Genomic DNA, 13,750 nt, shown 5'->3' with positions numbered 1-13,750 from the left:
GCATCATCAGATGCCACTAGAGGAGGCCTTTCAGCCCATCATTCTCATGTCGGTTCTTTGGAAGAGATCTCCAATTAATGCCGTTCCCCTTCTCTTGCTCCTTAATCCAACCAATCCTTCCTGATCAAATATTTATCCAGTTTCTTTTTGAAAGTTCCTGTTGAACACTCTTTAAAGCATCATGTCACAGACTACAACTACTCTCTACATGAAAATAATTCTCCTCCCTTGGTTCTGACGATTATCTACCTATGGTCTCTGGTTATTGCTTCTCCTGCAATGGATGAGATTCATGGCATTTGAAAATCCCACATAATTTTTGGAAAACCACTTGTTTAGTTCAGATTGGTGGGCATAGGGCATATCTGGAAAACATCTGCTGCAGAATGTTGCTGGGATACATTTGTGGATGTGAATATGAAGAGCTAGCTTGTGGAGTTTGAATGAGGCAGGACACCAGCATCAGAGCAGCAGAGGGTGAGAATGCTTCCACAGAGCTGCCTGCTTCTGATGGCTGGTGTGGGGGCTGAATTTCCTTCCACCAGCCTTAATTCACTGTGTCAAAGAAAGTTCACATCATGGTCATTGAGGTTTTTTTTTGGCAATTATCTGATTTCAGCACCCACTTGTCACCAATCTCTGCCACTGGAAACTCATCTCCTTCCTTGTTCTGTCAAAACCTTTTATAATTTTGAATTTTTACACTGTCTGGCAACCTCTGTGCTGCAAAGGTGCTACCCCCAGTCTCTTCATGTTAGTGGAGCATCAGGAAAATGAAGTGGAACCCATTTGTGACCTGCCTCTCCAATCACGCACAATATCCCAGCTGGTGAAGCATTGATACCGTAGGACACTGCCCTCTTTCCTGTCAATCACACTAACAGAGAGGTTCACTCTAAGATGTGAGTTTGCTCATGTCATGTTATACAGAGGTAACGAACAATCTGCTGAAGGAACTCAGCAGATTGAGCAGCAGCTGTGGGAGGAAAGGAATTCTCAACGGTTTGGGTCGAAACCCTCTTGTGACTCCATTATGCAGAGGTGAAATGACTCGTCCATGATTAGTATTGAATAATGCAGGGTAGGATTGTCATAGCCAGGTATGAACAGGTATGAATTTCAGCAACGTTTTGTGGGATTGTTATGTAACTAGATATGGGCAGCAAGGATTGCATGCCATAAGAGCATTGGTACTGGAATTGGTTTATTATTGTCACTTGTACCGAGGTACAGTGAAAAACTTGTTTTGCATACCGTTCATACAGATCAATTCATTACACAGTGCAGATACATTGAGTTGGTACAGAGTGCATTGAGGTAGTACAGGTAAAAAAACAATAACAGAGTACAGAGTAAAGTGTCACAGCTACAGAGATGTGCATTGCAGGTAGACAATAAGGTGCAAGGTCACAACAAGGTAGATTGTGAGGTCAAGAGTCCATCTCATCATATAAGGGAGCTGTTCAATAGTCTTATCACAGTGGGATAGAAGCTGTCCTTGAGCCTGGTGGTATGTGCCCTCAGGCTCCTGTATCTTCTGCCTGATGGGAGAGGAGAAAAAGAGAGAATAACCCAGTGGGTGGGGTCTTTGATTATGCTGGCTGCTTCACCAAGGCAGTGAGAGGTATAGAGAGAGTCCATGGAGGGGAGTCTCGTTTCCGTGATGCACTGGGCTGTGTCCACAACTCTCTGCAGTTTCTTGCAGTCCTGGGCAGAACAGTTGCCATACCAAGTTGTGATGCATCCAGATAGGATGCTTTCTGTGGTGCATCGATAAAAGTTGGTGAGTGTCAAAAGGGACATGCCAAATTTCTTTAGCCTCCTGAGGAAGTAGAGACACTGCTGAGCTTTCTTGGCTGTGGCATCTACGTGGTTGGACCAGGACAGGCTGTTGGTGATGTTCACTCCCAGGAACTTGAAGCTCTCAACCCTCTCGACCTCAGCACCATTGATGTAGACAGGTGCATATACACCGCCTCCTTTCCTGAAGTCAATATAGGAGCACAATTGGACCATTCAGCCCATCGAGTCTGCTCCACCATTCAATCAAGGCTGATTTCTTTTCTCAACCCCATTCTCCCACCTTCTCCCTGTAACCCTTTACCAGTCAAGAACCTATCAATCTCTGCCTTAACTACACCCGATGACTTGGCCTCCACAACCCTACGTGGCAACAAATTGCACAAATTCACCACCCTCTGGCTGAAGAAATTCCTCCTCATCTCAGTTTTAAAGGGACGTCTTTTAATTCTGAAGCTATACCCTCAGGTCTTAAACCGTACTAATGGAAAGATCCTCTCCACAGATGCCCCTGGCTTACTGCCGAAAGATGGGGACCAGTTGACTCTCTCCATCCTCACCTTCCCCATAGACCTATTCCTAGCAGCGCAGCAGACAACTTGGTCAGCACAGAGCTGGTGGGCTGAAGGGCCTGTTTCTGTGCTCTATGACAACAGATTAGCCCATTTTCACAAGGTCACAATCTGTTCTCAGTGCCGATTGAGCTTCAACTGGAGAAACATTTGAAGGTTATAGGGTCATATAGCTCAGAAACAGGCCCTTCAGCCTAACTGGTCCATACTGACCAAGATGCCCACCTAAGCAAGTCCCATTTGCCAGCGTTTGGCCCATAACCTTCTAAACCTTTCCAATCCCGAGATAGTTATCTCTCAAGATAGGTTTCTTAGTGAAAACTGGTATTTGTTATCCCTGTATTATGAAGCAATTAATGAAATGTTGGTATATGTTTAGTCAAATTTTGTTTGATGATACTTGTGTAAACTGTCTCAGGTTACTTTTCTGCATTAAGATAAGATTTCTTTATTAGTCACATGTACATCGAAACACACAGTGAAATGCATCTTTGCATAGTGTTCTGCGGGCAGCCCGCAAGCGTCGCCACGCTTCCGGCACCAACATAGCATGCCCACAACTTCCTAACCCTTTGGAATGTGGGAGGAAGCCGGAGCACCCAGAGGAAACCCACGCAGTCACGGGAAGAACGTACAAACTCCTCACTGACAGCTGCGGGAATTGAACCTGGATCACTGGCGCTGTAATAGCGTCACGCTAACCGCTACACTACCGTGCATTAAAATAATTATAAATATGAGATATTCATCATATTCTTTCTCTGATGACAGGAAGCACAGTAACAAATGAACTAGTGGACCACTCGGATTTAGGTTACGGTAAGCAAACTAACCGTACAATTTCATTACAATATACTGTGTGATAGGCAGTCCTCAGTCAGTGCTGGGGTTGTTATACACCTATGATGCTCAGTCCAGGGTTTGTTTGGTCACCACAGTGGCACAGGTGGTTAGAGCTGCTGCCTCACAGCGCCAGAGACCCGCGTTCAACCCTGTCCTTGGGTCCTGTCTGTGTGGAGTTTGCACGTTCTCCGTGTGACTGTGGGTTTCCCCCAGATGCTCCGGTTTCCTCCCACATAGAACATGGAACATTACAGCACAGTACAGGCCCTTCAGCCCACAATGTTGTGCCGACATTTTATCCTGCTCTAAGATCTATCTAACCCTTCCCTCCCACATAGCCCCCCATTTCTCTATCATTCATATATCCCAAAGACATGTGGGCTGGCAGGTTAATTGACCACTGTAAATTGCCTCTAATGTGTCGGTAAGTGGTAGAATTGGGGGGGGGGGAGTTGATGGGAATGTGGGGAAAATGAAAAAGACGGGATTAATGTAGGATTAGTTTAAATGGGTGGTTATGGTGTGGATTCAGTGGGCTGAAGGGCCTGTTTCCGTGCTGTATCTCTCCATGACTCTTATGATTGTTATACACCCTGTGACAGTCCTGCATCTGTGCCGTGATTATTGTGCCATACATCTGGATCTTGGGGAAAGTAGATGGAAGACAGGGTCCTGGCCATGGTATTTGCTGTGCCAAAGTTAAGCAGGATTGTTCGCAGATCCGATAGAAATACACCTTGCACACGCAATGCTGCACACAGCACACTTTATTGCTAAGTTACAACAAGTGATACTTATCTCGGGAGCGCACCTGAGCTCGTTTAACTGCAGCGCCCTGTTCCAATTGGTCCACAGTGTCAGTCGTGACCTAACCTGTCGTGAGCCCCAATCCAAGAGAGCTCACTCTTTTATACCCTGGTCACTTCTCTCCACCCCTACCTGGGTCCATCCTTTGTCCTGGTTGACCCATCACATGACCATTGCCTCGGGCCTAGCAGGCTCATGTCTGCAGAGACAATACCTTGGTTACCTAGCACCCAGGTCACACTTTCCCCGCGCACACACACATTTGATCCCAGCGATTGTTCCTTGCGCTCTCTGGCTGACATTTCAGGATTCTTACTACAGTGTTGAACTAGTGACATCATGACCTAACCCTGCTCCGTTTTGCCCACTGTCAAACCTAGTAGCCCCTGCAATGTCAGTGACCCATGTCGAAAGGAAATGGTTCTAAAGGAGTCAGGGCAACCACGGCCAGCCCTCGGGTGCTAAGTGTTTTTAAGCCCTTTGAAGGTTGATGTGTGTAGGAAGCCCGTCTGGGTGGCTGAGTTTGAATATGGTACAGATGCAAGCAGATGATCTGTCCAGCAGGAAACATCAGGACAGGAACAGTGTGGAGGTGTAGTGACCACAGTACTGGACTGACAGTCCAGTGAGATTGAATAAGACTGTAGCTGTTTGAACGTCTGAATTAAATTTGAAAAGAAAAATATTAAACAGGTGTTACTGATTGAATTGTCCCAAATATCCAACTAAATAATGTCTTTCAGAGGAAAAATCAATTGCCTGTCCCTCACCTGAACACATAAGTCCTGACCTACGCACAGTAATGTGGCTGACTCAGAACTGCCCCTCCAAAAGCCTCTTAGTTTGAAAAGAAGATCTGGATTTGTAGAAATGTAACAAAATGGGAGCACCATTCAATACGGCCACAACTGATCATCTAAGTTCAGTCCCCTGTTCCTGCTTTCTCTCTATACCTATCTAGAGAAACAAAGGACTGCAGATTCTGGAATCTCGATGAATCTCTCTATATCTCATGATCCCTCTAGATCTAAAAACCATATCTGACTCCTTCTGAAATATAATGATTTGGCTTCAACTGCTTTCTATGTTGGTGAATTCCGCAGGTTCTTCCCATCTCAGTCTTAAATGGTTTACCCCTTATTAGGTAGCACCTTTCATGATATCCCAATGAAACTCTCTTTGAGGTGTAGTTGAAGATGTAGGAAACACAGAAGTTACTTTTCACGCAGTATGTTCCCAGAAGCAACCAAATCATTGAGTTGTTGCAACCAAGAAGCTGGCCATTCCATACATCAAATCTATGCTGGCTCTTTGTAGACCAACTCAATTGACCCCATGCCCTGTTCTGTCCAACGTATAGCAAGGTATTTAAATCTCCAAGATATAGAAAGCTATGAACCAAATACTGGTAAAGGGGATTAGAATACATGATTACTCAATGGTTGGCATTGACTTGATGGGCTGAAGAGCCTATTTCTGTGGTTTGTGACTCAATGAAACCATCAATCATCTCCACTTCCACAAGTACCAGGTCACTCACACCTTCTTTGTAAAAATATTTTTCCCCACAACTGCCCTGTGTTACTTGTTTTAAATCTTCAATCTGCATTTCCTGATCCTTGTATCACCAGCTAACTGGAACAGTGGTTCTTTGTCAACCTTATCTAAACCAGTCACGGGCACCTTTGTTAAAGCTTCTCTTGAACTATTTTTGCTCCAAGGAAGACAAACCCCATCTCCACTGCAACCTCGTGGCTAAAATCCCTCATCCCTGGGACCATTCTGGTAAATCCCCTCCGAACACACTCAGGCACCTTCAGATCTTCCCTAAAGTCTGGTGACCAGAGATGGCCACAATATTCTAATTGTGGTCTAACTCGTATTGGTTTATTATTGTCACTCGTACCGAGGTACAGTGAAAAGCTTATCTTACAAACCGACCATACAGGTCAATTCATTACACAGTGCAGTTACATTGAGTCAGTACAGAGTGCATTGATGTAGTACAGGTAAAAACAATAATAGTACAGAGTAAAGTGTCACAGCTACAGAGAAAGTGCAGTGCAATAAGGTGCGAGGTGTTTTATAAGAGTTCAGTATAACTCTGTATTTGCACTCAATACCTCTATTTATGAAGACCAAGGTCCATTTTCTTTGCTAATTACTTGCTCAACATGTACTGCTGGTTTCAAAGATCTCTGCACCTAAACTCCTGTATCCCCCTAGTTCCTACACACTCTTTAGAAATTTATATGGTGTCCCACAATACTTTCTGCCAAAATGCATCACCTCACACTTCTCTATATTAAGTTCCACTTTCCACATGACTGCCCACTCTACCAGCCTATCCGTCTCCTTTTGCAGTCAACTGTTATCATTTTCATGTTTTTTTTCCATACCACCAAGCTGGGTACAAGTACAGAACATGGTACAGTACAGCACAGGGACAGGCTGACCCATGATGCCAATTTAAACTGCACATGGTGTGTATCCCTCAGTTCCCTGCCTCTTCATGCCTCTGTATAAATGACTCTTCGCATTGCTGTCGTATCTGCTTCCACCACTTGAGTATGAAATTATGTTGCTATGAGCTGCCAGCAAAGTGTCTCTGTTTTTGTGTTCTTTCTTGTTAAAAATTGTGTATCATTTATGTTTAATTAATGTTTTTCTTGTGAATGCTGCTTATCTGATGCAATGTGCCTGTGGTGCTGCTGCAGGTAAATTTTTCATTGTACCTGTGCTACGCATGTACTTGTGCATAAGCTTGACTTTGACACTTCCCTAGCAGCACATTCCAGGCATCTGCCACTCTCTGGGTAAAAAAAAATCTTCCCTTGCAAATCTCCTTTAAACTTTCCCCCTCATGCCTTAAAGCTATGCCCTCTAGCATTTGACATTTCCACCCTCGGTAAAAGACTGTTTACCCTGTCTGTGCCTCTCACAATTTCATGTACTTTTATCAGGTCTCCCCTCAGCCCCTGACACTCCAGAGAAAACAATCCAATTTTGTTTAACCTCTCCTCATAGCTAATATTCTCTTACCAAGGCAAACTCTTCAATCATTGGCAAATGTTGAAATCTTATTCTGTATTCCGGTATTTGTCATCTATATAAATCAATGATAAACCACAGCCTTCTAACCAACTCTGTGTAAACATTGTAATGGCCAGATGATCTGCTTAATGTTTGTTGAAGGAAGAGCATTGGCCAGGATATCACAACTCCTTATTCATCTGTAAAATATATATAAATATTAGAAAATGCTGGAAACACTCAGCAGGTCAGGCAGCATTCAAAGAGGGAGAATTATCTCAGGCCAAAGATCCTTCATCAGAACTGCTGTTATTGGTTCATCTTTAAGGATCTAGGCATTGCCATCAAGGCCAGCATTTATTGACCATTCCTAATTGCCCTTGAAGAGATGGTGAGCTCCTTACAGCTGAGTGGTTTGCTCAGCCAATTCAGTGTTAGCCTCATGGGGTGGGACTGGAGTTACATATAGACCAGGTCAGGCAAGGATGGCAGATTTCCTTCCCCAAAGAACATTAGTGAGGAAATTGGGATTTCAAAACAATCTAGTAGTTTTTTTTTGGTCATGATTACTGAGACTATTTTTTTCTTGAAAACTTCACTGGATTTAAATTCCACAGGTGAAGTGACAGGATTTGAACTTAAATCTGAAGACTGTTAGTCCAATCCTCTCAATTATCAGTCCAGTAATTTAACTACCACCACTGCACCCATGACACAGGACACTTTAGGTTTTCCTACATTAGCAGATGTGGCCTCAGTTACATCAGAAGGGTGACATCTTCAGTAGTACAGTGCTGCTTCAGTCCCTCAACCTACATTACTGTGCACACTCATCTCTGATCTGGGAAACACAAACATCTGGAGTCTCCACTGCAGACAATACACTCAGAAAGTCAAGTCCCTAACTAGGGTGTTTCCAACTCTAAATATATTCCTAGAGGCTCCATCACATGATTTCACATGTCCAATGAGGGACTGATGACTCTCCTCACCCTTAAATTCTTCCTTACCTGATTGGATCCTGCTAAGTGGCTCTCTTCCCCATTCCTTAATACCTGTACAACCAATCTACCTGTAAACTTTCTCTTTAATGCTCTTATGAATGTGTAAGGCAGTGACCTGAGCTGATTTTAAGAGATTGCTCTTAGGTTATTAGGAGTTTTTGCTTGGAACTGATGAGTGAAATGAAAGCTTGCATGATTCTTATCTTGACCAGTTTCAGAAAATGTCTCCGTTGGGCCAGAAGTCAAAGTTCATGCTCCCAGTAATTCAGCTGATGGCCAGCGAGTGGTTGTGACGGAGTCATCAGGTAATTATTTTTTTCTCTCTCTCTTGAGCTTAACTGTCAATGGGACTTGCATTTCTATAGTGCTGCATGCCTCATAGACAATGAAGTTCCTCTTGAAGCATGGATACTGTTGTAATGTTGGAATAAGTTGGCACACAGTAGGTAGCTATATAATGGTAACTGAATATTCTCTTCCTGTGGTACTGAAGAGTAAATATTGGCCAGGTCAATATCTTGAGTAACTACTCTTTTGAATTACCATCACTAAAGTGGACAGAGCTTTTTGGCTTAAGCAAAATATGCCATCACTGAGGATGCAACACTCCCTCAGTTCTCCACTGGAGTATCAGAATCAGATTTATTATCACTGACTTTTGTTGTTTTGAGCAGCAGTACAGTTACTATAAAATAAATAAATAGTACAAAAAGAAGGAATAACAAGGTAGTGTTCATGGGTTCAGGGACCGTTCAGAAATCAGATGATGCAGGGGAAGAAGCTGTTTCTGAATTGTTGAGTGCGGGTCTTGAGGCTGCTGTACCTCCTCCCCGATGGTAGTAACGAGAAGAGGGCACGTCCCGGATGTTGAGGGTCCTTAGTGATGGATGCCACCTTCTTAAGGCACCATCTCTTGAAGATGTCCTTGATGGTGGGGAGGGTTGTGCCCGTGATGGAGCTGGCTGAGTCTACAACCCTCAGCCTAGATTACAGTGCACAATCTCTGGAGTAGCATTTAAACCTCCTCATTCAGAAGTGAGAATGCAAGCAAAGAAGGTGCTATATTGATAGGGGAGTACAACATTCATCAGGATCTTTATTTCAATCTCAGCTTGAAGGCTGAACTGTCCTCAATTGGTTGTCACTTCAACCTTGGTCCCAACTGTTGGCGTCCGTCCTGTCACCAATGGACAGCTCATACTTCTCTGGTTAAAACAAAATTCAGGTGAGGAATGGAATGTGATGAGGGTTTGGTGTGTAGGTGGGTGTGGTTGATGATAATCAACCATTCTACACACTAGAATGGCGTCAGAATATGCCCCCATTTAAGTGGGCAATGGATCCATCTTCTGCTACTGGATTTGGTGATAAACTGATCTCAAGTCCTCACTTAGTTTACTGTCATTTGAAGTTTATTTATTCCAGGGCCACCTTCTTCTGTTTAATGTAAATAGCTTTACTGAATCTCAGCCATTCTGGGTTTGGGGTTTAATTAAGCTTTGGACTGGTTTTCTGAAGAGATTCCTTGCTGTTTGCCTTGTCCTGTGTGGAACTCTTGCCACATAAATCAGGAAGGATCAATCCCAGCTCTGGTCCAACTTGCTTTCTCGGAGTCTGGACTGGCTAGGGGTACTATTGGTCTCAAGTGTGTTGGTGAGAAAGAAGGGGGAGTCTTTGAGGGTCTGGTCCCTAATTACTGTCTAACTACTGGCCAGTCTATCCATCTCTCTGTCTCAGGATCAGGTCTGGGGAGAGAGAGAAAAAAGATCAAAGAAAAAACCTGCAGATGCTGGGAATTTGAAATAAAACCAGAAAATACTTGGCCGCTGAGGCAGCATCTGTGAGATAATGATTCAGGCTGAAGGTTCTTCATCAGAACCAGCATTAGTTGTGGCTTTCTGATCTGCTGCATTTCTTACAACTCTGCACTTCACTGCCTTTACTCAGTGTCTCTAATTTCCCTCATGAATCTATCAATTAGATGGCTTCATCAGAAGCTTATCACCACAGAAACCCAGAGATATTCCCTTTGTCCTCTCCATCTCCGCCCCCTCTCCGCCCCACCCCCCTAACCATCCCTGCAACCTCCAAGAGAGTTGCTTCCTTTCTTTGCCAGTACTAGTGAAGGGGCTTGTTGACCTGGAACATTAACTCTGTTCCTCTCTCCAGCTGTCACAGAGTCATACAGCATGGAAACAGGCCCTCCAGCCCAACTGGTCCAAGCCGATCAAGATGCCCATCTAAGCTAGTCCCATTTGCCTGCGTTTGACCCATATCCCTCTGGACCTTTCACATCCATGGACCTGACCAAGTGCCTTTTAAATGTTGTTTTTGTACCTGCCTTCAACCACTTCCTCATTCCATATGTGGACCACCCTCTGGGTGAAAATGTTACCCATCAGGTTACTATTAAATCTCTCCCCTCTCTCCCTAAACCTGTGCCCTCTAGTTATTAATTCCCCAACCCTGGGAAAAGACTGTGCACATTGACCCTGTCTATGCCCCTCATGATCTTATACACCTCTTTGAGATCACCCCTCATTCTACTATGCACCAGTGAATAAAGTCCTAGCCCGCTCAACTTCTCTCCATAACTCAGTTCCTCGAGTCCCGGCAACATCCTCGTAAATCTTTTCTGCACTCTCTCCAGCTTAATGACGTCTTTCCTATAGCAGGGTGACCAAAACCGTAGACAGTATTCCAAACGTGGCCAAACCAGCGTCTTGTAAAACTGCAACATAACATCCCAACTTCTGTACTCAGTGCCCTGTCTGATGAAGGCCAGCGTGTCACCAGCCGCCTTCACCACCCTGTCTACTGATGACGCTACTCCAGCATATTCTGTTTTTATTTTAAGACCAGCCCGGAGTCACCCGTTCTCTGCAGGTGAGCAAATTCTCTCCAAGCTCACCAGGTGAAAGCTGAATTTCAAATCAGTTTGATGATGACTTTCGGACGTTCTCCCAGCAGTGGTCAGTAGCATCAATGGAGATAGGGTGGGTGGGGGTGGTGAGAGAAAATGGGGCAACTCGATTGCACTAGTCCAAAGGAAGTTCTTGACGTAGTGCTCTTGTTTTCCAGGGATAATGCCCAATGTGGTGTATGTCATCATTCCCACAATCCCCCTGCTGTTGTTGCTGGTCGTTGCCATGGCAACCTGCTGCATCCAGATGCTGAACCGGAGGTATATGAGGTGTGTTGGATTCGGGGAGAGGGGGGGGAAATACTCAAAGCTTACACGCAGACAAGTCGCCAGGACCCAATGGCTTCCTTCCGAGGGTTTTGAAAGAAGGAGCTGCAGAGATGGTGGTTGAGGTTTTGTCGAAAGTCACTGACTTCTGGGAGGATATCGGCTGAGGGAAACAAAAAGCAGGAAACCAATATTTTCCATCAGTCCGTGTTGGAAGACACTGCTAATATCCCAAAGATTACAGATGGTCTCGATTCAAATAGCATGGAAGAACTTGTGATAATTCCTATCACAAGGGACAAGGTAGTCCAAATGCTAACGGGCCTACCCCAATGGTTTCAAAGCAAGTGGCAACATAGGTAGTGGAGCTGTTGGTTGAAGTTTTGCAAAACTCACTGAGTTCTGGAAGGGTACCAGTGGATTGGAAAATGTAGTTCCCTTGTTCAAGAAGGGAGGGAGATGAAAAGCAAGGAACTATGAATTATATTGTTTTCCCTGGAGCAAAGAAGGCTGAGGGGTGATCTTCTTCACACAGAGGGTGGTGGGTATATCAAACGAGCTGCCAGATTACAATGTTTAAAAGACATTTTGACAGGTACATGGGTAGGAAGGTTTTAGAGGGATATGGGCCAAATGCAGGCAAATGGGACTAGCTCGTATAGACATCTGGGTCGGCATGAACAAGTAGGTTGAAGGGCCTATTTCCATGTTGTATGACTCTGTGAGAGAAGTACAGTATATTGAATTATAAGAGGTATATGTTGGGTAGTCATAATCTTGTTACATTGGTAGGGGTATCAGAAACAAGAGGTCACAGATTTAAGCTGAGAGGGAGGAGTTTTCAAAGGGGATCTGAGGGCTAAGTTTTTACAAAGTGGTTGATAATCTGGAACATGTTGCAACAGAGGTGGCGGAATCAGATCAGGTACGATCACCATGTTTAAGAGACATTTAGACGGGTACTTAACAAGGCAAGGCATAAAAGTATATGGTCCTAATGCGGGCACTTGGGATAAGTGTAGATGGGCAAAAAGGTCAGTAGGGATGTGATGGGCCGAAGGGCCTGTTTCTGTGTTATACAACTCTATGACTCAAAGTCAAAGTTGAGTTTAATGTCGTCACGCACAAGTCCACGTGTGCACAGGTGCAATGAAAAACTTACTTGCAGCAGCATCACAGGCACATTGTGTCATATAAGCAGCATTCACAAGAAAAACAAACTAAACATAAATTATACACAATTTTTACAAGAAAGAACACAATTAGAACAAAAAAAATCCATTGTAGTGCAAAGTGATCATAGTGTTGCTAAACTCTAGATTAGGGTTGTGCCGGTTGGTTCAGGAACTGAATGGTTGAAGGGAAGTAGCTGTACTTGAACCTGGTGGTGTGAGACTTCAGGCTTCTGTACCTCCTACCCAATGGTAGCTGCGAGAAGATGGCATGGCTTGGATGGTGGGGATCTTTGATGGATGTTGCCTCCTTGAGGTAGCGCCTCATGTAGATACTACCAATGGTGGGGAGGGATGTGCCTGTGTTGTATTGGACAGGGTCCCCACTCTCTGCAACTTCTTGCGTTCCTGTGCATTTGAATTGCCGTACCAGACCATGATACAACCAGTCAGGACACTTTTAACAGTACATATGTAGAAGTAGACTCTATAAACTCGTAAGCTCAACATCTGTAATCGACTAATGAAGGCTTTGCTGCTTCTCATTGTTTCCAGTAAAGACCGATCGAAGACCAGCCCCAATGAGTCGACTCTCTGGATATCCCCGGCCCCAAAGAAGGAGAACCAGGCTGATGTCTAGGATCACGCAGGCTGGACTCGGCCATTGGATGGAGGCGAGGAGTGACCATCATACCATTCAGCCAATCCCAAACCATCCGACAAGCTCCCAGAGGATGCCAAACCAAGCTTGTAACGGGGAGCAAGGAGCAATCAACCAGCCCTCCGAAGAAAATGGACAGAAACATCTCCTTCCTTCCTTTTGATGTTCTTTTTTTTTTGAATTCAGGAATAGATTCAGGAAACGATGAAAGCGATATGGTCACTGAGCCCGTGCCACTGGGAGTAGGCAGACAGCACCGACAACTCATAGCTTTTGTATACATATTGCGCAGGCGAAGGAGACTGGGGGCTGACCCAAGTTCAGGACTGACGGTTACGGCAGAGCACATGCCCTTCAGTTGTCTGAGAAGTTTACATGAAGGGCATTTGTGGGGATGGTGGGGGTGTGGAATGGGGCAAGAAACGCGTTCCAAATGCACGGCAATGAATGGCTTTAGAAAGAGCACCTATGCCTTGTCATTATTTCAACATCAAATGCCTGGTGAAGATGTTGTCATGGCCTGCCACACAAGAGACAACAGTGACCTATAGAAAGATCTACAAGTAAAGAATGTCCTCATAGGATGTGGGTAGAACAGGCCATTCAACCTCTGAAACCTGCTCTGCCATTCAGTGAGATCATGGCTGATCTATGACCTTACTTAATGT

The 13,750-nt window shown here is 44.5% G+C and overlaps 1 protein-coding gene across 1 annotated transcript in view; it reads left to right on the top strand.

Moving 5' to 3' along the window:
* Positions 1 to 13,407, top strand: part of chodl (chondrolectin) — a 28,196-nt gene extending 14,789 nt beyond the window's left edge. Inside the window, exons 4-7 of the mRNA XM_052015284.1 lie at positions 3,144 to 3,191; positions 8,272 to 8,364; positions 11,141 to 11,252; positions 12,977 to 13,407. Of these exons, the coding sequence (XP_051871244.1) occupies positions 3,144 to 3,191; positions 8,272 to 8,364; positions 11,141 to 11,252; positions 12,977 to 13,061 (338 nt within the window). The 3' untranslated portion in view covers positions 13,062 to 13,407. The remainder of the gene's footprint in view (positions 1 to 3,143; positions 3,192 to 8,271; positions 8,365 to 11,140; positions 11,253 to 12,976) is intronic.
* Positions 13,408 to 13,750: the final 343 nt, after the last annotated feature.

This window comes from Pristis pectinata, chromosome 4 (genome assembly GCF_009764475.1).
Source record: "Pristis pectinata isolate sPriPec2 chromosome 4, sPriPec2.1.pri, whole genome shotgun sequence".
Classification (NCBI taxonomy): domain Eukaryota; kingdom Metazoa; phylum Chordata; class Chondrichthyes; order Rhinopristiformes; family Pristidae; genus Pristis; species Pristis pectinata.
This window is presented reverse-complemented; position numbering and strand designations above follow the sequence as displayed.